Source organism: Triticum aestivum, chromosome 1B (genome assembly GCF_018294505.1).
Source record: "Triticum aestivum cultivar Chinese Spring chromosome 1B, IWGSC CS RefSeq v2.1, whole genome shotgun sequence".
Taxonomy (NCBI): Eukaryota; Viridiplantae; Streptophyta; class Magnoliopsida; order Poales; family Poaceae; genus Triticum; species Triticum aestivum.
Window position 1 is genome coordinate 350535335 of NC_057795.1, and position 26856 is coordinate 350562190.

General features: G+C 48.1%; 1 protein-coding gene and 1 pseudogene across 1 annotated transcript; one reads left to right on the forward strand and one right to left on the reverse strand.

Annotated features, from left to right (window-relative positions):
• Positions 1-15520, reverse strand: part of LOC123078504 (uncharacterized) — a 39032-nt pseudogene extending 23512 nt beyond the window's left edge.
• Positions 15521-21603: 6083 nt separating this feature from the next.
• LOC123123398 (cell division control protein 48 homolog E-like) lies at positions 21604-26578 on the forward strand. The gene is made up of 2 exons (XM_044543905.1): positions 21604-21711; positions 24180-26578. The coding sequence occupies exons 1-2, from the start codon at positions 21604-21606 to the stop codon at positions 26496-26498; spliced, it is 2427 nt and encodes an 808-aa protein (XP_044399840.1). The 3' UTR covers positions 26499-26578.
• Positions 26579-26856: the final 278 nt, after the last annotated feature.

The window sequence follows — 26856 nt, forward strand, 5'->3', positions numbered from 1 at the left end:
TGTAACTTCTCTCCTCTTGAACACCAAGCATCTGGGGTCCTTGATGATTACTCTCTCTTCCCTTGAGTATTCTCTCCCCCTATAGGTATGATGAAGCTTTGATGTGATCTCTCTCTCCCCCTTTGACATCAATTTCCAAGAAGGGTTCTTCTGGATTTTTGTTTCAAATGGGTGTGGTCCTTGAGTCACAGAACAAAGCAGCAAGTTGAATGTGATGCTGGTAGAGGACAAGATTCATTGAGTGAAGCTGGTTCAAAAGTAATACAGGAACAAATGGCAAAATGTCTTTCCTGATATGAAATCGGTGACTCCGAGTTTTATGCTTGGGTTGCACCGAACGGATTCGGTTAGACCGAAAACAATAGACCGATGTGACCGAGTTCATCACAGAGAAACATTTGTCACCTTAGCTCTCTAGACAAGTAAGATCTTACAAGGATTTGCAAGGAATTAACTGAAAGATTTGCAATGAATTGGATGCAGGGAATGCAGAACAAAGAGAAACAGAAATGAAATCTAGATGAAGTTTTTTTCTGAAAGGGGAAAGAAATATGCATGAGACAAATGCAAGAGCACAGAAAAGAACACAAGATAACTTCATCTAGAATTGGTCGGTGACAAAGTCACCTATGTTAGAGTATATTGACTTAGGAGTCAAGTGACATCACTTGATCATGGGTCATACTCATCGTTTAAGCTCAAAATGGGGTTACCATTTTTTGTTTAAGCATCTTGATGTATTCACATCTTGTCGAGTTGCTTTGACTCATGGCTTGGAGTAAAGCTTCTCTTAGATGGAATAACATACCTTGGGTGGTGGTGTTGATTGTGATCATGTAGTTGAACTTATGTGGGTTGCTCAGGGTTGATGTAGCTCATCAAGAGTTGGGAGCACCACTTTGGAATTTGAGTTCATCTACCTACATGGGTTAGTTTTTTTTGCAAGGAAGAGCACTTGTGTATGACAATCATGAATTTCAACAATAAATTTGTCAAAGGATATGTTTGAGTGGTTTCGTGCTTTCTTGTCTTAAACCACCATAGTGTGGAGACTTGGTGATGTAGAGATTGCTCAAGATGTGAGTGATTTGCAATCTCATAGATTTAGATTCATCCAAGTACCTACACGGGTTAGATAGCATGCAAGGCGCAAATATATCCAAGACATAAGATTATCATCATAAGAGAAATATCAAGGATTAGTCATAGGCTCATGTCTTGCATGTATCAAATGGAGTTCCTACTCCAAGTTTGAAGCATCAATGATGTTCAATTCACCTCTTAACCTGCAAAATACTTTCTCATCAAGTGGTTTAGTGAATATCCGCTAATTGCTTATCGGTGCGAACATGTTTAAGTTAATGTCCCCTTTGGCAACATGATCTCGAATGAAATGATGATGAACTTCAATATGCTTAGTTCAAGAGTGTTGCACGGGATTGTGAGAAATCTTGATAGCACTTTCATTGTAACAAAGAAATGGAACATGTTTCACATATATCCCATAATCTTTAAGAGTTTGGTTCATCCAAAGTAATTGAGCACAACATGAACTAGCGGCAATGTATTCCGCTTTGGCGGTGGATAAGGATACCGAGTTTTGTTTCTTGGAAGACCAAGACACAAGAGATCTACCAAGAAATTGACAGGTACCCAAAGTGGACTTTCTATCAACCTTGTCACTGGCATAGTCCGAGTCGGAGTAGCCAACAAGATCAAAAGAGGCCCTCTTTGGATACCAAATACCAAAATTTGGTGTATGGATTAAGTATCTCACTATCCTTTTCACGGCCTTAAGATGACATTCTTTAGGAGCGGCTTGATATCGTGCACACATGCACACACTTAGCATAATATAGGGACGAGAAGCACATAGATATAACAATGAACACATCATAGAGCGATAAACCTTTTGATCAACCGGTTCACCATCTTTGGTTAAATCAAGATGTCCACTAGTAGGCATGGGTGTAGTCATACCCTTGCATTCTTGCATATTGAACTTCTTGAATAAGTCCTTGGTGTACTTTGTTTGAGAGACAAAGGTACCTTCCTTAGTTTGCTTGATTTGCAAACCAAGAAAGAATTTGAGTTCACTCATCATAGACATCTCAAACTTCTCCGACATTAGCTTTCCAAACTTCTCACTAAAATGAGGGTTAGTTGAACCAAATATAATATCATCAACATAGATTTGGCACACAAATAGTTTTCCATTAACCCTTTTAGTAAAAAGAGTAGAATCAATTTTTCCAATCTCAAAGCCTTTTTCAATAAGGAACTTGGTCAAGCATTTATACCATGCTCTAGGAGCTTGTTTAAGACCATAAAGAGCTTTGTGAAGTTTGTAAACATGATTAGGTTTCTTAGGATTGACAAAGCCGGGAGGTTGCTTAATGTAAACTTCCTCCTCTATTTCACCATTTAGAAAAGCACTATTAATGTCCATTTGGTACAAAGTGATATCATGGTGATTAGCATAGGCAAGTAAGATGTGAATGGACACAAGTCTAGCAACGGGGGCATATGTCTCACCATAGTCCATACCTTCGACTTGAGTGTAGCCTTGGGCGACGAGACGTGCTTTGTTGCGAACTACTTGTCCATCTTCATCTTGCTTGTTGCGAAACACCCATTTGGTACCGATGATGTTGTGGTTGTTGTCGGGCTTCTCAACCAATGTCCAAACTTGATTTCTCTCAAAGTTGTGTAGCTCTTCATGCATGGCGTTTATCCAATCCGGATCTTCCAAAGCTTCTTCAACCTTCATAGGTTCAATGCTAGAGATAAATGAATAGTGTTCACAACAGTTAGCTAAACGAGTTTTAGAGCGAGTAATTCTCCCGGTTTGGATATCATTGTAGATTTGTTCGACAGGATGGTCTTTAGCAACTCTTGCTCGAACTCGTGAAAGCTTTTGCTTGGATCTTGGTTGAACATCTTCTTCATCTTGTTCTTCTTGTTGGCCTTCTTCATTGTTGATGTTGTCGTACTCTTGTTGTGGTGGAGAAGGAGGTTGTTGACGTTCATCTTGGTGTACTTCCTCGTTTTCTTCATCTTGGTGTGTCCCACTTGTGGATGCTTCCGTGTCAACTCTTGGTTCACCTTGTCGTGAGGTAGAAGCTTCCACTTGGACGGACGAGGTACTCTCCTTCACCTCCGTTGGACGAATCTTTCCAATAGACAAGTCTTGGATTGCTTCCGAGGGGTCTTTGTCTCCTACGTCAATTGGCAATTGCTCTACTTGTGAGCCGTTAGATTCATCAAACTTCACATCTACCGTCTCTTCAACCTTTCGGGTGAAATTGTTGTAGACACGGTAAGTGTGAGAGTTTGAGCCATAACCAAGTAGGAAACCTTCATGAGACTTAGGAGCAAATTTAGAACGACGATGCTTATCAATAATGTAGCACTTTGAGCCGAATACTCAAAAGTATCCAACTTGAGGTTTGTTACCGGTGAGGAGCTCGTATGTCGTCTTGCCGAGTAGCTTGTGAAGATACAAGCGATTTGTTGCGTGACAAGCTATCTCAACCGCTTCCGCCCAAAAGTGCTTCGGTGTCTTGTACTCATCAAGCATCGTTCTCGCCATTTTGATGAGCGTCTGGTTCTTCCTCTCAACAACTCCATTTTGTTGAGGTGTGTACGTAGCCGAGAACTCATGTGAAATCCCTTCTTCGTCAATAAAGGTGTCCACATTTGCGTTCTTGAACTCCGTTCCATTGTCGCTGCGAACCTTCTTGATCTTCACTTCAAATTGATTTTTGGCCTTCCTAGCGAAGTTTTTGAAGATCTTTTGGACCTGCGATTTATCATCGAGAAAGAACACCCACGTAAATCTTGAAAAATCATCAACTATAACTAGACCAAAAGAATTTCCACCGAGACTTTTGTAGGCATTGGGACCGAAGAGATCCATATGAAGTAGCTCGAGTGGCCTCCTTGTGGTCATGATGTTCTTCACGGGATGCCTTCCTTCGACCTGTTTACCTGCTTGACAAGCGCTACAAAGTCTATCCTTATCAAATATGACATCGTTAACGCCAAGGATATGATTTCCTTTAATAAGCTTGTCAAGGTTTCGCATGCCCACATGACCCAATCGTCTATGCCATAACCAACCTTTAGAGGATTTAGCAATAAAGCAAGTTCTAGGTTGAGACTTTTTAGTGAAATCAACAATGTAAAGATCACCTCTACGTATACCGGTAAATACCATTTTATGATTATCTCTATGAAACACTTGGCAATCTACTTCAGTGAATAGGACATTGAAACCGAAATCAGCAAGTCTAGATACTGAAAGTAAATTGTAGCCAAGAGATTCAACGAGCATAAAATTTTGAATGGAGCTATCATGTGAGATGGCCACCTTACCGAGGCCAACCACCTTACCCTTTGAGTTGTCACCGAAAGTGACATACTTTCGATGGCAGTCGTTTTCAGCAAGCTCACGAAACATATCTTTATCTTCAGTCATGTGATCGGTACATCCACTATCCAGAACCCATTCATTTCCTCCTGCCATGTATCCCCAAAGATTTGCCATAAGGCCAAAGTGTCTCATTGCATCATCAAGATCAAAGTCACTACCATCATCCTCATCATAGTATCCATGTTCAACATCGTCAATTGGTGGATCAAATCCTAGAGAGGGTGATTCATTAGTTTGACAATGATCTTCTTTATGAATTTTGATAGCTTTGGAAATAATATCACTAATAATTCCAACATCTGCTTTGGCACGCATAAGGTTTGTAAGCTCAAATAGACAATCACCAAACATATGATCATTGGAATTCATCTTACTCAAGGAAATAGACTTATGGAGAATTTCATCTAGATTTTTCAGGGAATAATTTGGAAAATGTTCCTCAAGAAATTTCCATATAGTGTAGGCACACTCAAGAGTAGGCAAACTTCCAATCAAGTTTCTAGGCAAGCCTCTAGTGATAAGATTAACAGTTCTAAGATTGTGAATCATGTCAATTGACTCATCAAGGGTAGGATGCATAGGATCAACATGAGGTGCACAAGGGCTAGCAATGTACTTGTTCAAATGATATTCATTGAAAATCACAAGCATCTCATTTTTTCACTCATGAAAGTACTCTCCATCAAGTATAGGCACTCTATGTCTCAGACTCCCCAAAGTAGACTCATCCATCTTCCTCCAATGATGTTTAAACCAAGGCAATGGAGACCAAAGCTCTGATACCAATTGAAAGGATCGAGAAGAGGTGTCTAGAGGGGGGTGATTAGACACTAAGTGAGAAAAGTGCAGTTTTTGATTTCTTTAAGTTGAAGTGGAGTTTTGGCACAAGTTTAACAATCACAATACATAACAAGCAAGCATGCAAAGAGTATATGAGCAGTGGAAAGTAAAGCATGAATATGAACAGGGTGAACACAGATGCACAAGTTGATAACAAACAGAACAAAATGATCAAGTAATCCATCGGCACAAAGCACGAATATGAACTGCTGAAGCAAATGCAGTAGAGTAAATAAAATCAGTGGTGCTCGATGGCGACAGAAAGATTTAGTAGACCAGTTCACCCTTCTGCCAAAGGGCTATGTCTGGTTGGAGGGGTTGTGACTCAACACGGAAGATAAACTCTCTTCACTCTATTCTCCTTCAACACAGAGTTGATCAGACTCAGGTTGATTTCACTCATGGTAGATCCTTGTTGGCGATCTCCAGACCTGGTCGACCTTCGCTAACCACAATCACTCTTGGTTGCTGAAGATCAGGCTCGGTGAAGACAACAACTCTTCAACACTCGAAGCCGAAACCTATCCGTCTAGAGAGTGCGTAGCTCTCAAGCGTAATAGGTACAGGAACTCTTACTCGGAACTATTGTGATGATAAACCATTGTCTAAGTTTGGGCTCTTGGTTTTTCTCTCGGTGGATCTTAAACTCAAATCACTCGGAGAGGGGTTGCTCAAATTAATCTTTTCAAAAATCTCACGCGAAGCAGCCAACGGACAGAGTTGGAGTGGGTGTCTATTTATAGCCGCAGCCTTCCCTGATGGGAAAAGACCAAAATAGACGTCGGGTTCAGCCAATGGCCGATAGACACGAGTTCAACTGTCGGATTTGAGCACAACGGTAACATTTCTTGCGGAGCAAGAAATGCTAACTTCTTGGTCCGAGACAAATCTCTCACAGTGAAGAAGATCACAGACTCTTGCTGGCAAGTATTTGCTCGGAGCACAAAGAGATTTCTCTCGCATCTTTCATAGGTTATGGCTAAGCATAACAATAGATCTAAGCATCGAGAACCTATACCCCTCTTAATAGTACGGAGGTCCTATGACTCAAAAGAATGAAAGAAGAACAACGAAATGAATACTACATCTTCACTTTGTCTTTGACTTCCATCGCTGCAGTCAATTTCTTCGGACGACGATACCGATCAAAAGCTTTGCTTCAGCAGTAAACTTTCGAGGGGTCGATTTCTTCACATCAATCTTCTCGACTCTGTTACTTCAACAAATATGGCTCGTTCTTCTATGCAACGCAGATATACTTCGGTGAAGTTCCTCGAACTCGGCACGGAGACAACATTTTCTTAGATTGTGTATGGATTTTTTTCTCTTTGTATGCACCAGCAAACAAATCAGTCCATGCATGTTTTTGTCAACAATCTCCAAAACACAAGGTAGGCAGATATTACACCAACAGAGACGTCAGGTACTTATCAGTGTCCTAAACAAATTGATAAGAGGAGAAAACCGTTCGTGGAATGCATGTACTCATGGAACGCATATACTTTGATTACAAAAGGTCGGATACATTACCTGAGGTGAACCAAACATGTCCTATCAACTTCCTGCCTGGTGCCTAAGTGCATCTACAGCCGGATTTGACAAATTCAATCCCTTAAACCTGGCACGTATGTGGATAGTGACTGTTCACGCCTCAAATAAACCACTCTACAACCGAATATCTTAAATTAGAAATCTCAAATCCATGATATTACATGCAACATAAACTGATCTTTAAGAGGAGCTCGTCCGGCTTTGCCCTGCCCATGTCTGGTGGCCCTCCCCAGAGTGTTGGTCTGCTCGTTAGCAAGGTAGAGTGGGACATGGGACACGAGCCGGCTCACGGGAGTCAAGGCATCGCTGTCTCCACTGCCTTACTCTTCCTCGTCGGAGCTAGGAACCCTGACGGTGCATGTGGATGTCAGATCGATGATGGATCCGTTTTGGGATGAGCCGGCGACATCCACCATGACGCGGTTGCGGCGTCCAGACTGGTGCATCGTATGGGACACGGAGAATGTAACTCCGCCTCGCCAACGCCCACCACCGCTAGGGCTGCGTCGCCTCCCGCGTCCGCTGCCTTGCATAGCGGGCATTACGCGCCATGTTTGCGTCCGACTACGCCCATGGTACGTCCATCACCTCAGCGCACCAACGAAGGGGTTGCGCCTCCGCCACCGCGTTCGGACACCAAACGAATCGCTCTGCCACCGCGTTTGGACGCCAGACGAATCGCACCGCCTCTGGAGAGGTAGGGATGGCACACATAGTGCCGGATCCATGCGCCATTCAGCGAACGCAATGGATTCCTGATGAGAGGAGTCTGAGCGCTGCCGTTGGTCGGCCTCCTCCCAAGAAAGGCGGAGCAGTGGGACGGCCATCTCCTCCTCGAGGGCGCGTGGGATGAGTTTAGGGTCGATTGATCTGGAGGTGTAGAACTCGAATCCGCTGCCCTTCATGCCGGAGAAGGCCGGAGGTCGCCAGACGGGAGCTTGGGTGACGGACAGGAGTTGAGTGAAGTGGCTAGGTGATGTGGAGCATCCTTCCATCATCCCCATGGACTCTACATCAACACATCCACCCCCACAAGGACCCATGACAAGAGCTAGAGCACGTGCTTTGGAAACCGGGGTGAAATCCTTCCTACTATACTTGCATATGGACACAAATGGAACATGTATACTACCTCACCAAAATATGCTATGCATCCTTAGGTATGAAGTGGAACATCACCAAGGAGCTCAGGAGCATCCCCAAGGAGAAGGAGAACCACCACAAGGCCATAAGGATCAAGAAGGAGTGCAGCAGCCGCAAAACAGCATGTCCCAGGTGACCCCGTGCGCACGGGCCCCAGAGACCCCGTGCCAACGGACTACACAGGAACCCGACGCTGGAGCACCCCATGCGCACGGGCCTGTACTGTGCCCACAGGACCCCCGTGCGCACGGGCCCAACTTACCCCGTGCGCACGGGCCTCCCAGGATGGCCGGCTGAGATTGGATCTTCGGCTTCCCTTCGTCTCCTTCGACCCCAAGCCTATATATTTCGTACCTAGAGCCATGTTTAGGGTTAGCAAAGTATTGGATGATATCTTGGTGAGCTTTGCTCCATTACCTTCCCTCTTTGAGGATCAAGACCCCATTAGGGAAGAATCCTTGAGGATTTCAAGACCTCCATTGGGAGAAGACTACCACCAAGACCCCTCTTCCTTTGGATTTGGGATGAACTTTGCCATTGTATCTTTCCTTTGATTGTGTTTGAGACTTGTGGATCTTGTGTTGTTACTCTAGTGGATGTGTAATTGGGAATTGTTGGAGTGATTGTCCCTTTGTGTTCATCCTTGTGTTCTTGTGATTTCTCTCCATTTTCCCCCTCCAAGTGTGAAAAGGTCCTTCCTAGGGTTCTACCCTACATCATATGGTATCATGAGCCAGGTTGATTCACATCTTGGAGTCCCTACCTTCCACTTTCTAGCTTGATTTTGTTGTTTTTTGTCCTAATCCGAAAATCCCCACCAAAAATAACCCCCAAAAATTTTTCTTGCAATTTGTTGATCTTGTGAGATTTGGTTGATTTGATCCACGAATTTGGTGTTTGACAAGTGGATCTACCCCTCCACCATCATCCCCACCCATCCCCCACTGGAATTTGGCCAAAAACTCGCAATCTCCACGAAATCATAGAAGTTCATCCGCTCTCGGGAGACCCCGTGCACACGGGCCATCGGGACCCCGTGCACACGGGACCCCATGCACACGGGCCTCACTTACCCCGTGCGCACGGGCCATCCAGAAACTTTCGGCCATTTTCTGTTTTTCTTATTTTTGTTTCACCACCATCCCTCGTGTTCTTCCGCACCATTCCACGTGTTTGTTGAGTGTTCGGTTGCGATTTCTCTTGTGTCCTAAGGTGTTTCGGCTACTTAGGCGCAACTTGGTAACATCATCGCCACCAATCATTGACTCGGACAACACTTTGACTTCGACAAGATCATCTTCGACCGTAAGCAAGGACGGTAAAAAAACCTCGACGACACTTTGTACTCCCTTGCCATTAACTTGATAGCTTTGAGCCATTTTGCGTAGCTTACCCATCGAGACTAGCTTGTTGAGTATTGTCGGGCCACGTCTTAGTGCACCATTTAGTGTTCCGTCCATCCCGTGCATCTACTACTTGTTATCTCGTTGTGTGGCTCGCATATCAAGCATCGTGGCATAGTGAAAAAGAAAAAAAAAGAAAAAAAAGAGGAGATAAAAAGCTTTTAAGCAAAAGATAAGAGAAGCAAAGAGCTTATAAGCAATAGCATCGAGCCTTCGCATTTGTGCATCATCTTGGTCACCACATACATATGCATACTTGGGATAGTGAGACGAGTAGATTCTCTATTAGGTTGGTGCACTAGCGTATCTAGCCCATTAGTGCAATCGAGCTAGCGTCTCTCTAGTATCCGTACGACAAGAGCTTTTCCCGTGTTTCGATATCTTCGAGCTCATTCCTTGGTTGTGCGGATCCCATTTATCTTCCGTGTGTGTGTTCCTCGTGTTATATTGGGAGGTTAATCTATTTGTCTTATTTGCCATTTGTGAATCTTCTCAACTTTATCAACATCTCGACTAACATTTGCTTGAATTATTTGTGTCTTTCCTAACCAAGCTCCTCCATAGACCATTTACTTGTAGGTGTGAGAAACAATTCCCGGTACCAATTCCCCTATTGTAACATCACGTGGGATCGTACTTGTTACATCCACAATCTTCGGAAAAGGTAACTTTGGTTTTGTTCTCTCATTTTCCTTCTCACCACCACTTTCTTATGATGGATAGGCCAAGCTCCTCTACCAACCCACTCTTCATCGAGCAAGACGATGACATGTCATCCTTCATCACCAAGAGCCACCTCTTTGGTGCACAACGAGCTCTACATCAAGAGCAACAAGCCATTAACGACCGCATGACAACCTCGCCACCGACTTACGACTCTCCGAGCAACGAACACGTGACTACTTCGACAACAATCTCGACGCGCACAAGCAAGAGAACGATGCAAGAATGGATGAGATCCGAGCTCTGTTGGTCAACCGGCATCCTTCAACTTCTTCCTACTCAAGACGGAGCCATTCAAGTCGACACTCCGACGACACCTCCTCCGGCTCAAGTACACCATCATCGACCATTCTTTGACGAGCCGCGCGTCAAGACCATCATGCATCTCGAGATCCACTACACGACAAACATTCCCAAGAGCAAGTTGATGAACAAGTCCCTCGTCCTCAAGCAAATCAAGTCGCTTTTGCTCAAGCTCAAGAACGACAACATCTTCGTCGTCAAGAAGAAGAAGAACGAGCGCGTCTACACCAAGAGAAACAAGACGCCGAGGCTCAACGTCTTCAACAACAACAACGAGAAGCACAAGCTATTGAGGCAGAACGTGCCCTTCAAGAATCAAGTCGAGCCATCGCCAACCGCAATCGCGAACAGCGGAATCAAGAGGAAGCCCTTCGAGAAGAAATACAAGAGAGGAACTATCAACCATGTGTGCACCGTCAAGTTTCTCAAGCTCCTCCCCAAGTTCGTCAAGCTCCACATCAACCTCAAGTGCAACAAGAGCGACACCAAGTGGAACAAGTGCTTCAAGACCCTCATCCACACCAAGAGCGACATTATAACACCCACGATGCGGCTATATCTCCCACGTGTCGAAGCACGACTTAGAGGCATAACCGCATGGTGGTTTTGTCGCAAGAAGGGTCATCTTCACACAATCCCATGTAATGAACAAGAATGGGATAAAGAGAGTTAGCTTACAATCGCCACTTCACACAATACATAATTAAGGTCATACATCATTCAAAATACACTCATAGACCGGCTACGGTCAAATCCAAATGAAAAGAAGACAACCCCAAATGCTAGATCCCCGATCGTCCCGACTGGGCTCCTCTACTGATCATCTGGAAACGATACATAGTAACGACCAAGGGCCTCATCAAACTCCCACTTGAGCTCGGTTGCGCCATCTGCGCTGGTATCCTCGGCACCTGCATCTGTTTTGGTAGAATCTGTGAGCCACGGGGACTCAGCAATCTCGCACCCGCGAGATCAAGACTATTTAAGCTCATAGGTAGGAAAAGGGGTAATATGGTGGAGCTGCAGCAAGCACTAAGCATATATGGTGGCTAACATACGCAAGTGAGAGCGAGAAGAGAAGCAACGCAACGGTCGAGAAGCTAGAAGTGATCAAGAAGTGATCCTGAAACTACTTATGTCAAGCATAACTCAAACCGTGTTCACTTCCCGGACTCCGCCGAGAAGAGACCATCACAGCTACACACGCTGTTGATGCATTTTAAAGAAATCAAGTGTCAAGTTATCTACAACCGGACATTAACAAATTCCCATCTGCCTCATAACCGCGGGCATGACTTTCGAAAGATAAAATACCCTGTAGGGGTGTCCCAACTTAGCCCATCACAAGCTCTCACGGTCAACGAAGGATATACCTTCTCCCGGGAAGACCCGATCAGCCTCGGAATCCTGGTTCGCAAGATATTTCGACAATGGTAAAACAAGACCAGCAAAGCCGCCTGATGCGCCGACAAATCCCGATAGGAGCTGCACATATCTCGTTCTCAGGGCAACACCGGATGAGACTAGCTACGAGTAAAACCAGACTTCGAGTTTCCCCGAAGTGGCCCCGCAGGCAGCTCAGTTCGGGCCAACACTCGAAGGAGCACTGGTCCGGGGGGGAAATAAAGATGACCCTCGGGCTCACGAAAACCCAAGGGAAAAAGGCTTAGGTGGCAAATGGTAAAACCAAGTTTGGGCCTTGCTGGAGGAGTTTTATTCAAAGCGAACTGTCAAGGGGGTCCCATAAATGACCCAACCATGTAAGGAACGCAAAATCAAGGAACATAACACTGGTATGACGGAAACTAGGGCGGCAAGAGTGGAACAAGTCACCAGGCATAAGGCCGAGCCTTCCACCCTTTACCAAGTATATAAGGTGCATTAATTAAATAGGAGATATTGTGATATCCCAAAATATCCATGTTCTGACCAGGAACAAACTTCATCTTCACCTGCAACTAGCAACGCTATAAGAGGGGTTGAGCAAAAGCGGTGACATAGCCAAACAACGGTTTGCTAGGACAGGATGGTTAGAGGTTTGACATGGCAATAAGGAGGCATGATAAACAGTGGCAGGTAGAGCTAACATAGCGATAGAACGAGCAACTAGCAAAACAAAGATAGAAGTGATATCAAAGGTATGGTCATCTTGCCTGCAAGGTTCTCAGAGTTGTCGAAGGCTTGATCCTCGTAAGCGTTCTCAACAGGTTCCTCATGCACGTACTCGTCTCCCGGCTCTACCCAAAGCAAGAACAAAAGCAAAGGAACCACAATAAATCACGGTGCAATGCACAAGCAACATGATGCAATACATGTCATGATATGCGAGATGTGATATGCAATGCTTATGCGTGCTTCGGGAGGAAAAAGGATGAACAAGGCATCAACTTGGCAAACCAAGTATGCCGCTGGAAAGATGAGATGATTTCGGTTGAAATCGATATGAAGATCACCGGAAACGGATGCTCTGTTTGCTGAATCTGTTAACGAAACTTGCTATGTTTACATGGGTGCCATCATATCTTCGGGTCCTTTTTGGCTCATGGTCACTAAGGGACTTTTGATCTATGCTTTGAGTAGATTCATGCCATGCCTTGTTTTGCTATTATAAGTTTCTATAGCATGTTGATAACTTGCTCTGAACATTGCTTCGTGATGCTGTTTATGCCATGTCCAACCTGATATTTTTTGCACTTTCACCATACTTGTTTGAATTGTGGTTCCTAAAGGTGATCTGAGAAAAGTCATCATGAATGAGGCACACAATTCCCTCCTATCCATTCATCGTGGAAGTACAAAGATGTACCATGACCTCAAGCAGTCGTATTGGTGGACTCGAATGAAGCGAGAAATTGCTCAATTCATGAATGAATGTGATGTCTGCCAAAGGGTGAAAGCAGAACACCAACGACCAACTGGTCTCCTCCAACCTCTTGCTATTCCGGAATGGAAGTTTGACCATATCAAGATGGACTTCGTGACTGGTTTTCCTAAGTCCAAGCGTGGAAATGATGCTATATTCGTTGTCATTGACAAGCTTACCAAAGTGGCTCATTTTCTTCCTATCAAAGAATCTATCACAGCAGCTCAGTTGGCAGAGCTATACACCTCCAGAATTGTCTCCTTGCACGGCATTCCACAATTGATATCTTCAGATCATGGAAGCATCTTCACTTCTAAGTTCTGGGACTCCTTTCAGAAGGCCATGGGCTCCAACATTCGTTTCAGCACAGCTTTCCATCCTCAAACAAGTGGCCAAGTCGAGCGAGTCAATCAAATCCTTGAAGATATGCTTAGGGCTTGTGTCATCTCTTTCGGTATGAAGTGGGAAGATTGTCTTCCATATGCCGAGTTCTCCTATAACAACATCTTCCAAGCGAGTTCGGGCAAGGCCCCATTCGAAATTCTCTATGGCAGAAAGTGCCGTACTCCTCTCAATTGGTCTGAGACAGGTGAACGCCAACTTCTTGGCAATGACTTGATCACAGAAGCCGAAGAAATGTGCAAAGTCATTCGTGAGAATCTCAAAGCCGCGCAATCGCGCCAAAAGAGTTACTATGATAGCAAGCACCGTGACTTGGCTTTTGAAATCGGAGACCATGTCTACCTCCGCGTCTCTCCAATGAAAGGCACTCGTCGCTTCAGTATCAAAGGGAAGCTTGCCCCTAGATACGTGGGTCCTTTCAAGATCATTAGCAAAAGAGGCGATCTCGCCTATCAACTTGAGCTTCCATCCAACTTCGCAAACGTGCACGATGTGTTTCACGTGTCACAGCTTCGCAAGTGCTTCAAGACTCCTGAGCGCACTATCAACTTCGAAGAGATTGACCTCCAAGAAGATCTCTCTTATCATGAGCACCCCGTTGCTATTCTTGAAGAAACCGAGTGCAAGACTCGCAACAAGTCAATCAAATTCCTGAAAGTGAAGTGGTCACACCATTCCGACCGAGAAGCCACCTGGGAGCGCGAGGATCACCTCCGTTCCGAATATCCGGAGTTCTTTCAGTCCTAGATCTCGGGACGAGATCTTCTTGTAGTGGTGGAGTGTTGTAACACCCCGGATGTAACTTTCCATCTTTGTAACTCCAACTCTTGCCATTTTCGGCTATGTGATATGTTATTCCCTCCATGGTTGGGTTTTTGTCTTTTGTTTTGCATTTTAATAATGTCATGCATATCATATCATGTCATCATGTGCATCTCATTTTGCATACGTGTTCGTCTCACGCATCCGAGCATTTTCCCCGTTGTCCGTTTTGCAATCCGACACTCCCACATGCACCGGCGCACCCCTCTTGTCTCTTTTCGTGTGCGGGTGTTGAACGTTCTTGGAATGGACCAAGCCTTGCCAAGTGGCCCTGGTATAGCACCGGTAGACCGCCTGTCAAGTTTCGGGTCATTTGGAACTCGTTTGGTACTCCAACGGTTAACCGCATAACCGCAAAGGCCTCTTTTGAGTTGCAGCCCAACACCCCTCCAAAACATCCCAATAACCCATCTAAGTCACTTCCATGCTCTCCGTCGTTGGATCACGATCGTGTGGGCGAAAACCGCACCTCATTTGGACACTCCTAGCTCCCTCTACCTACAAATATGTGCCCATCCCCGAAATTTTCGGGCAAACCCTAGCTTCCGCTTCCCTAGCGCCACCGGACACGTCCGGACCGCGCCGGACGCGTCCGCGCCGCCGCCGCCCGGCGAACCAGGGCGCGACACGTGGCACCCGGCCACCGCGCGCCGCCCCAGCCCGCCGAGCCCGCAGCCGGCCCTCCCGGCCCGCCTCCGCAGCGCCGCCCCACGCGGGACCCCGCCCGGCCTCGTCCCGCGCGCGCCGCCAGCCGCCGCCGGCCGCCTCGCCGTCTGGCCGCCCGCGCCGCTCGGCCGCGCCCGGCCTCGCCGTCCGGCCGCCCGGCCGCCGCCCCCGCCGCCGATTGATGTCCGCCGCCTCCGCTCGGCCCCACGCCGCCGCGGCCGTCCCGCCCGCGCCTCCGCCGTCGTCCCGCGGCCGCCCCGGCGCACCGACGCCGTCGCCCGCCGTCCCGGCCGCCGCCTCGCCCCGGCAGCCTCTCCGTCCTCCTCCAGCCGTCCTCTCTGGCGAGCCTCCGGCCGCCTCGGCTTCCATGCAGCCGGATCCAGATCGGATCTAAGAAGGTTGACTTTCTTCTCCCCCCGAAATCCCCTAAGTCTTTTCTGTCAGTAAATTTTGTTGCATGTTCGTCGCACCACAACTTTGCACCTGTGGCTCCGTTTTTGGCGTGTAGCATACCAAATTGTTCGTCTCGACGAGTACATCATTTCATCTCATTGCATCATTTTCATTTAAGCCTATCTTGATGCCCGAAATGCTGTTGGAAGAGTGCTTCATAATGTTAGTTTCAGATTCTTATCAGAACATGCACTTTTGTCATTTTTGCCATGATTTGTGTGTGCATCATATGTACTTGAGCCCTACATGTGTTTTGATCTATGTCATGTCATCTTTACAGAGGTGCTTACCATGTATTTTTGTGATCAATGTGGTGACTAGCACAAGCATGCAAACTAGGCTTCGTGATATTGCTGATTTTAGTCCCTGTTCTGCTGTTATTTTGATGCCATGTAAACATGATGCTACAGAGAGATCCATGCATATTTTGAGATACTTCAGTAAGGATGTTTTGAACATATGGTTATGATCTATCCATCCATGCCCCTGGTTGCAATTATGGAGTAGTCTAGCATGTCATTTTAGTGCTCTACTTTTGCTTCAAAATGTTTCCTGGCAGATTGTTTACATGTTATTCAATTTTGCCAAGGTTGTTGTAGTTGATCCGTGTATGCTATGATGTTGTTCTTGCCGTGTATAGCTTCTATGCCATGTCTTCTTGATGGATGTATGCTTAGTTTATCATGAAATGCTCTGTAGTGAGTGCATCAAGCTCGCGAAGGTGCCTTCGTAATTCTGATAATGCCATGCTCTGATACCTTCTTGCGACAAAACCACCATGCAGTTATGCCTCTAAGTCGTGCTTCGACACGTGGGAGATATAGCCGCATCGTGGGTGTTATAGACATCATGAGGAACGAGCATTTGAGGACTTTCCAAGGCAAGAGCGATATCGCAACCGCTATCAAGATGAAGAGCAACGATATGGAAAACTCAAATTCACAATGCCCAAGTTCAATGGAAGCAATGATCCGGAAGAATATCTCTCATGGGCATTGAAGGTCGACAAAATCTTTCGTTTGCACAACTATGAGGAAGAGAAGAAGATCGCAATGGCATCACTTGAGTTCCAAGACTATGTGCTCATATGGTGGGAACAAGTCCTTGAGCGCCGAGAAGCAAGAGGTGACCCTCCAATCACCACTTGGGATCAAATGAAGGATGTCATGAGAGCACGATTTGTGCCCACCTACTACAACCGTGATCTCTTCAAGAAGCTACAACTCCTCAAGCAAGGAACAAAGAGTGTTGAAGAATACTACAAGGAAATGGAAATAGCCATGATTCGAGCCAATGTCAAGGAAGATGATGAGCAAACAATGGCACGATTCTTGAATGGACTCAATCACCCCATCAAGAAGATCGCCGACTTCCAACCCTATTCCAACCTCATTGAGCTAGTACATCAAGCGACCAAGGCGGAATGTCAAGTACAAGATGACTTCAAGTACTCCTCCAAGACATACGGCTTCTCCAACAATCAAGCTTCAACAACTCCTCCAACATCTACGTCAACCAAGCCTTCTCCAAGAAACGACGACAAGACATCATACAAGAATCCTTCGTCAAGTTCAAGTCGTCTTCCTCCTACTACAAGCAACTACAAGCCGCGTGCTTCTTCCTCAACTCCGACCGAGGAGACCGTCAAGACAAGTTCACTCAAGTGCTTCACATGTGGCGGCCGAGTCCACAAGTCCTTCCAATGCATCAACAAGCGCACCATGCTCCTCAACGACGATGGCACCTACGACTCAATGAGTGAAGATGAAATAGAAGCTATTGAGCAAGTGGCCATGCACCGGTGCGTGAACAAGGATGAAGATGATCAAGTCTTTTGTGATGAAGATACGAACCTCGCTCTCGTTGTCTCCAAGGTCTTGACACTTCAACATCAACAAGAAGAAGACCAACGATGCCATATCTTCCACACCAAGGCAGGCATCAATGGAAGTTCCGTCAAGGTCATCATCGATGGAGGTAGTTGCCACAACTTGGCAAGCGAAGAACTATGCTCCAAGCTTCAATTGGTCAAGAGGAAGCACCCGCACCCCTACAAGGTTCAATGGCTAAGCGACACCGGCAATATACGAGTTGAGCATACGGTCCAAGTATCCTTCAAAATCAGTGCATATGAAGACACTTTGGAATGTGATGTGGTCCCAATGACCGTTTGCCACCTCCTTCTTGGTCGGCCATGGCAATTCTACCGTGGTGTCGTCCACAATGGGCATACCAATCACTATAGCTTCAAGATGAAAGGAAAAGAATATGTGCTACGACCTATGTCTCCTAGTCAAGTAATAGCCGCAAAGCAAGCCACCCACCATAGAGAGAAGAATGAGAAAGTGACCCACCCAAAAGTGAGTGAGAGCCACAAGCCAAACTTGAGCGCCTCTTCGCCTAGAGAGAAAAACCTCATCCTATTTGCCACCAAAAGTGAGATGAGAGAAGTGTGTGAGAACCCATCGAGTGTGATGCACTTTGTCCTTGTGTGCAAGGATGGAGAACCAAAAACTAACACCACTCACGAGCTACCTTTGGTGTTTCAATCTCTTTTGCAGGAATTTCAAGCTCTATGTGTCAAGCTTGGAAGGAAGCTATTGTTCTCATCCGCATACCATCCTCAAACCGACGGCCGAACGAAGGTGACAAACCGGACACTATCCACTCTACTTCGCGTGTTGATCAAGAAGAACATCAAGGAGTGGGAGGCGTGTCTACCCATCACCGAGTACGCCTACAACCGCGCAAGACATTCGACTACCGGCAAGTCCCCCTTCGAGGTCGTCTACGGCTTCAACCCGTTGTCCCCATTGGACATCCTACCTCTCCCTCTACAAGAGCGCACCAACATGGATGCGAGTGAATGAGCAAGCTACATCAAGAAGATGCATGAAGATACAAGAAACATCATCGAGCGCCACGTACATCGACTAGCAACCAAGCTCAACGTCAACATACAACCCATGATCTTCAACATAGGTGATCTCGTGTGGCTACACCTTCGCAAGGACCGCTTCCCCAACGAACGCAAGTCCAAACTACTACCTCGAGCCGATGGACCATTCAAGGTGCTCGCATGCTACAACAACAATGCCTACAAGATTGAACTCCCACGACACAAGTACAACATGAGCGACATCTTTAACGTCAAAGACCTCTCGCCTTTCCATGGCGATGAAGATCTTGATCCGAGGTCGGATCCTTTCGAAGGGAGGGGAGATGATGCGGAGCATCCTTCCATCATCCCCATGGACTCTACATCAACACATCCACCCCCACAAGGACCCATGACAAGAGCTAGAGCACGTGCTTTGGAAACCGAGGTGAACTCCTTCCTACTATACTTGCATATGGACACAAATGGAACATGTATACTACCTCACCAAAATATGCTATGCATCCTTAGGTATGAAGTGGAACATCACCAAGGAGCTCAGGAGCATCCCCAAGGAGAAGGAGAACCACCCCAAGGCTATAAGGATCAAGAAGGAGTGCAGCAGCCGCAAAACAGCATGTCCCAGGTGACCACGTGCGCACGGGCCCCAGAGACCCCGTGCCCACGGACTACACAGGAACCCGGCGCTGGAGCACCCCGTGCGCACGGGCCTGTACCGTGCCCACGGGACCCCCGTGCGCACGGGCCTCCCGGGATGGCCGGCTGAGATTGGATCTTCGGCTTCCCTTCGTCTCCTTCAACCCCCAAGCCTATATATTTCGTACCTAGAGCCATGTTTAGGGTTAGCAAAGTATTGGATGATATCTTGGTGAGCTTTGCTCCATTACCTTCCCTCTTTGAGGATCAAGACCCCATTAGGGAAGAATCCTTGAGGATTTCAAGACCTCCATTGGGAGAAGACTACCACCAAGACCCCTCTTCCTTTGGATTTGGGATGAACTTTGCCATTGTATCTCTCCTTTGATTGTGTTTGAGACTTGTGGATCTTGTGTTGTTACTCTAGTGGATGTGTAATTGGGAATTGTTGGAGTGATTGTCCCTTTGTGTTCATCCTTGTGTTCTTGTGATTTCTCTCCATTTTCCCCCTCCAAGTGTGAAAAGGTCCTTCCTAGGGTTCTACCCTACATCACTAGGTGTTGGTCCGGCGAACGGATGGGAAGGAATATATGTGGTGCCGCTAGGGAGCGGCATGGACTGGATCTGACGTGGTGGACGTGCCCGGGCATGCCCACGCCCGGGTGCCCCTATATCCGCCCTACATTTGGGCTGAATACAAGGGGTACCGATCAGCCCGAGCGTTTCAGGACCATTTAAGCCGTCTGTCTAGGTCTTTTTTGTGACCGGTCACTCGGTGACTGATCACTGACCGGTTCGTACGGCCGGCCATTTGAGGCGGGTTTGATGAGCCCGCCTGTAGATGATGTGCCTAGACTTAGAGCCAGCAAGAAGTGCACACACAATCACGTAAGAGTTTTATTGGACGGCTGAAAACACCTAGAATTGAAGGTCTATGAATGCGAATGGCCTCAGAGAGCTCCTAGGCTCAAAACAATCTCCAGAATGCCAATGCTACTCATCAGAGCATCTCCAACAGGCGCGCAACGCGCCACGCGCTAAAAGCTACTTTGTCGCGCGCGCTTTGCCTGGTTTTGCGGGGCCTGCAGCGCTGGCTCCAAGAGCCGCGCTAAAATGTAGCGCGCGCGCGCCGCTCCAGCAGCGCGCAAAAAATAGTTTGGCACATAGTCTGCTTCTATGATACAAAATGCGTACATCTAGGCTTCTCCAACGATATATAGTTCTACTACGTCCACATAGCCTGCTTCTACGATACAAAATAAACTGGCTTCTCCAACGATATATAGTTCTACTACGTCCACATAGCATGCTTCTACGATACAAAATAAAACCGGCTTCTCCAACGATATATAGTTCTACTACTACTCGTTCTCCGATTCAGACTCTGCCTCGGTGATGTCCTCCTCCGACGTCTGAGCATAAGCGTCAAGGAACCGCTCGTCGCGAGAGTCCCAGGACAACGCATCTCCTAGCGCCATGTTGTATTTAGCGACCGCCTTCCGTGTTCGCTTGTCCTCGCGATAGGCGGCTTGCTCCTTCCTCCTCTCCTCCCTCTCCGCCCTCCTCTCAGTGAAGAACTGTTCTTCGTTGATGATGTCTTGTGGGAAGCGTTGCCTCCACACCGCCATGGCTTCCTCGTCCATCTCGGCCAGGCTAAGACAGCGCTCCCACCTCCGGTGTTTGCGACGATCCTCGTCAGTGGTAAGCCGCGGGAAAGGCGCCAACTCATGTGCCTGCTCCCGCGTCGACACGTCGGTGAAGCTCATGTCCCAACGGGACCGCCGGAGGCGTCACGCCGCAGCGTCGTACACGCGCGTGCCATCCTGGGCAGTGTCGAAGGTTCCGAGGCCGAGGCGCACGCCGCCGTATGACTGAATTGAGGCGGAGTAGGTGTCGGACGGGCGCACGCGGACGCCACGGTAGCCTGAACCTCCCTGGCGGCGAGGCGGCATGGTGACGCGGTGGTGGCGTGTCGGCGGCGAGGAGGGAAAGCAGTGGAGAGAGCGAGAGAGAGCGGCAGATGGCACTGCAGTTTTATAGACGCGCGTGAAGCGGCGCCCCAAATCTAGCGCGCGAACTGCCGCCTTTCCCCCGGCGCACAATCGTTTTCCCCGCGCGCTTGTTTCCCGCCACCGCTGAAGCCCGCGAAACTGGTGGGCGCGCCTTAAAAAGCAGTTTTACCGCGATGCTCTCATAGGCCACCGCTTCTGTGTCTCCCGCCGAGTCTACCTCTTCCCATGGCTGAGGCTGAAAAAGGCCGAGTCCGCCTAGAGCCCGACTCCTCTTCCTTTTCAGCTCGGATTTGTACAGCAACTTCGATTCGAGAACGAAGTCGGAACCAATCCCCTACTCCATGGAGGACGAAGCTATAAAGGTAAGCTGATCCCCTTGAGTTCCTCCTCACATCGCACCACGACGCCACGAAACTTAGCGCGCCGAATCGAGCATCTCGAATCCGCGTCCCATGGCGATCCACAGCGAGCCCTCTTCCTCCGATGCGAGCGGGAAGAAGGACTACTCCATGGCGATTCTGGCGAGAAAGAAGTCGCCGAACCGGCTGGTGGTCGACGAGGCTGTAGAAATTGTAGGATGGCTATAGAATTATTGTGTTGTATTGATCTGACCCGTGTAGGAGTATATATAGAGGTACAATGAAGGAAGAGAGACTTGGAGTAGAGGACAAGTTGTACATGGTTTAAACCAATTCTATCTCTAACACCTAATCTCTAACTTAAACATAATTATACTTCTAACATTCCCCCTCAGTTGTAACGGGAGTGAAGCGGTCGATGACGACTGAATTTGAACTCTTGTGCTTCCGTCGTCTTCTCCGCTGCGCCATCATCAACTGCGTCTCTGATGGGTCAACAGTTAGGGCGGTGACTGCGTCCCCTTCTGGTGCCTTCCTGCCTTCTCCTCTATTCCCTCCCACAGTCACAGCGGGAGTGTCGTGGATGCAAGTGACGAGACGGACGCTGTTGACTGGAGTTGTTGCTGATGAGTTGCTGCAGACGTAGCCATTAATGTCGAGGTAGCCATTAATGTCGAGGTAGCCGATCATGGTGATGTAGCCCTGGTCGAGGTAGTCGTGGTCGATGGTGTGGTCGTCGTGGATGATGAAGCCGCACAAAGCCGGAGGCGCAAAAAAAACGCTATGACGGAGCTGCAGACATGGACGATGCACCTTGCGGATGTCAGAGGGTGCCGTCGGCGATGAGTCCACCAGTTTTGCCAAGACCGGAGGAAACCCATCGAGCACACGTCGGTTTTGCCAAAACCGTATGGCCGTGTAGGGATCATCACTATAGTGACGCCATGTCGGTGCAGTCGTGCCGTCGTGGATGACGCGGTCGATGCCATCATCGTGACGCGGTCGTTGCCGTCGTCGTGGTCGCGTCTTGCAGAAAATTCTGTTAGAGGACGCTAGGTGTCCATCTTGTGGACAAGGTGGCGGCGGTGTGTTGATGAAGATGTTGGTGAAGACGACGTTAATGAAGACCTTGGCGATGAAGTGTCGGCGATGGCGTCACAGCAGCGTGTCGACGATAATGTGTCGCTTGAAGGCGCCCCTCGCGGCGACCAAGTGTCAACGTCGTGTCGCGCCGGAGAAGTCGATCAAGATTGCATCTCGTTTCACACCCGCCTGACGTGTGGATGGTGCAGGTTGAGATCGTTTCTTGTAGACGTGCTCGACGAAGTATATTGGCTTGTAGCCCGATCGTAGTCGTACAGCTTGATGATGCGGCGCAGGGTTGGTGCAGATCATTCGATGCAGCGGCTCGTGGACGTACGCGGACAACTAGCTGGTTGGCGCTGCAGCGTGGAGTCCCTTGGCGAGGCCGCGGCTTCGGCGATGGCCATCATGTGCACCGGCTGGAATCCATCTGGGATCTGCGCATGTGTCCAAAGTCGATGAAGACAGCTGATGCTGATGAGGCCCAGCTGCATGCCCTCCCGTGATCGAGCGGCCACGGAGTTGCCGTGCGTCTGGATGATGTAGACACGTGCAACCGGGCCCTCGGAGTTGCATCGTTGAAGGCTTCAAGCTAGCCGAATCCAAACCAAGCCCGAGTCCAGATATAGCACGTACGTGCAGTTTTTGTGCATGCCATACAAGTGCATGTATGGCTGCATGGGTCGATGGAGGTGCTTGCCGATGAAGTGCAAGTGCCGGCTCCAAGGGAACCGATCTGCTCCCTGTCCGACTTGTCGACGCGATGGGTGGGTGTCGAAGCAGATCAAAAACAGATCGTATGCCTGGGCTGCCTGTCGCTTGTACATATCCCCGGCGTGCCGGCCGGAGCCAGAGGTCGATGAAGATGCGCTTGCGCAGATGCGCCGTCGGGCCGCCTGGACAGAAACCGGTGGCTGCTCTTCTGGACCGTGCGACCTGCCGCGTGTGCTCCGCTGTTGCACGAGTGTTGTGCTGGATTGATCTCACCGGATTTGAGGGTCGGGGAGAGGAATTTATTTGTGGCTAAAGAAAGAAAAATCAATCTAAGAGAATTTCGAATTGGAATTGTTCTAATCTATGGAATCGATCTAATCTATGGAACGATCTGATCTTTGCTCGATCGGGTGCCGCGCCCCCGGGGAGAGGGGATTAATCTCCCCGGGGGCGGCGCGCTGCGGAAGTGTGGTGGAAGGTTCCTAGGATCAGCGTCATGAGACAAACCGCTCTAATACCATGTAGAAATTGTAGGATGGCTATAGAATTATTGTGTTATATTGATCTGACCCGTGTAGGGGTATATATACAGGTACAATGAAGGAAGAGAGACTTGGAGTAGGGGACAAGTTGTACATGGTTTAAACCAATTCTATCTCTAACTCCTAATCTCTAACTTAAACATAATTATACTTCTAACATTCCCCCTCAGTCGTAACGGGAGTGAAACGGTCGATGACGACTGAATTTGAACTCTTGTTCTTCCGTCGTCTTCTCCGCTGCGCCATCATCAACTGCGTCTCTGATGGGTCAACAGTTAGGGCGGTGACTGCGTCCCCTTCTGGTGCCTTCCTGCCTTCTCCTCTATTGAGGCCACCGGCGACGAGAACTCCGCCGTCGCTCTGCACCCGGACACCATGGACAGGCTGCAGCTCTTCTGTGGCGACACCGTCCTGCTCAAGGGCAAGAAGCGGAAAGACACGATCTGCATTATGCTTCCAGACGACACATGCGACAAGACCAAGATCCGGATGAACAAGGTCGTCAGGAAGAACTTGAGGGTCCGGCTCGGCGACGTCGTCTCTGTTCATCAGTGCCCGGACGTCAAATTCGGGAATCGCGTGCACATACTTCCCGTCGACGACACGGTCGAAGGAATCACCGGAAGCATGTTCGATGCCTTCCTGAAACCATACTTTCTCGAAGCCTATCGACCCGTCAGAAAAGGGGACCTTTTCCTTGTGAGAGGCGGAATGACAAGCGTGGAGTTCAAAGTTATCGAGACTGACCCTGCAGAGTACTGCATCGTCGCACCTGACACGGAGATATTCTACGATGGCGAGCCTGTCAGGAGGGAGGATGAGGAGAAGCTGGACGACGTCGGCTACGACGATGTCGGTGGAGTCAGGAAGCAGATGGCCCAGATCAGAGAGTTGGTTGAGCTCCCACTGCGCCATCCCCAGCTCTTCAAGTCCATTGGTGTGAAGCCTCCAAAGGGCATCTTGCTGTATGGGCCACCTGGGACTGGCAAGACCCTCATTGCTAGAGCTGTGGCTAATGAAACAAGCGCCTTCTTCTTCCTGATCAATGGCCCGGAGATCATGTCGAAGCTGGCCGGAGAAAGCGAGAGCAACCTCAGAAAGGCGTTTGAGGAGGCCGAGAAGAACGCGCCGGCCATCATCTTCATCGATGAGATTGATTCCATAGCCCCAAAGAGAGAAAAGACCAACGGAGAAGTCGAAAGGCGTATTGTTTCACAGCTGCTCACTCTTATGGACGGGCTTAAATCACGTGCACATGTTATTGTTATGGGTGCTACGAACCGCCCAAATAGCATCGACCCTGCTCTCAGAAGATTTGGTAGGTTTGACCAGGAGATCGACATTGGGGTCCCTGATGAAGTTGGACGGCTTGAGGTTCTCCGGATTCACACTAAAAACATGAAGCTTGCTGAAGATGTTGAGCTGGAGCATGTTTCGAGGGACACTCATGGGTATGTCGGTGCCGATCTCGCTGCCCTTTGTACTGAGGCTGCTCTCCAGTGCATTCGTGAGAAGATGGATGTTATAGACCTCGAGGATGACACCATTGATGCGGAGATACTGAATTCCATGGCTGTCACGAACGACCATTTCAAGATTGCACTAGGGACAAGCAACCCATCTGCTCTTCGTGAAACTGTTGTTGAAGTTCCAAATGTCTCTTGGGAGGATATTGGTGGCCTGGAGGGTGTCAAAAGGGAGCTGCAGGAGACCGTCCAGTATCCGGTGGAGCATCCAGAGAAATTTGAGAAGTTTGGTATGTCTCCGTCGAAAGGTGTTCTCTTCTATGGACCTCCGGGCTGTGGTAAGACCTTGTTGGCCAAGGCAATTGCTAACGAGTGCCAGGCTAACTTTATCAGCATCAAAGGACCGGAGCTGCTTACCATGTGGTTTGGTGAGAGTGAGGCCAATGTGCGTGAGATTTTCGACAAGGCTAGGGGGTCGGCGCCATGTGTCCTCTTCTTTGATGAGCTTGACTCAATTGCCACTCAGAGAGGGAACAGTGTTGGTGATGCCGGAGGTGCCGCCGATAGAGTGCTGAATCAGCTTCTTACCGAGATGGACGGAATGAATGCCAAGAAAACTGTGTTCATCATCGGTGCTACCAACAGGCCAGACATCATAGACCCTGCCTTGCTTAGGCCTGGGCGCCTTGATCAGCTTATCTACATTCCTCTGCCTGATGTTGAATCCAGGCTCCAGATCTTCAGAGCCTGCCTCAGGAAGTCTCCCGTGGCCAAAGATGTTGACTTGAATGCTCTCGCCAAATACACACAGGGGTTCAGCGGTGCAGATATCACTGAAATCTGCCAGCGTGCATGCAAATATGCCATCAGAGAGAACATTGAAAAGGACATGGAAAAGGAGAGGAGGCGGAAGGAAAACCCTGAAGCCATGGAGGAAGACGATGTGGATGAGGTCGCTGAGATCAAGGCTGCTCACTTCGAGGAGAGCATGAGGTATGCACGCCGGAGTGTTAGTGATGCTGATATTCGCAAATACCAGGCCTTTGCTCAGACGCTGCAGCAGTCCCGTGGTTTTGGCAGTGAGTTCCGATTCCCTGACCAGCCGATGGCGGGTGCTACCGCTGCAACCGATCCTTTTGCATCCGCTGCCAGGGCAGCTGAAGACGATGATTTGTACAGTTAAATTGTCTGCTGTGCCATGAACTTAGCCTTATTTAGTAATTTCCTTGGTGTACTTATTTGTACTATGCTGGCATCTGTAAGAATGGGAAGACCTGCATGTTGTGATATATAAACTTTTTTTTTGAATTTTCTGTGATATATAAACTGAAGATTGTATCATCCACCTATAAAAAGCATTTCCTAGTCCCCGATTCCAGTCTGTGTGACAAGGATATATCTATTGACCTGTGCATCAAGGTTATTAGCATCATTGTATGTGATGCTTTTTTTTTCTTTTAAATTTACTAGTCCAATTACTTTCAGCGTCATTGCTAATAAACCTTCTGTTATACTGCCCTTTGGTTGTTGTTTTTTTGTTG

Coding starts and splice junctions, on each gene's coding strand:
- LOC123123398 (XM_044543905.1), top strand. CDS start 21,604: ATGGCGATCCACAGCGAGCCCTCTTCCTCCGATGCGAGCGGGAAGAAG. Junction 21,712..24,179: donor ACCGGCTGGTGGTCGACGAG/GCTGTAGAAATT, acceptor TCCTCTATTGAG/GCCACCGGCGACGAGAACTC.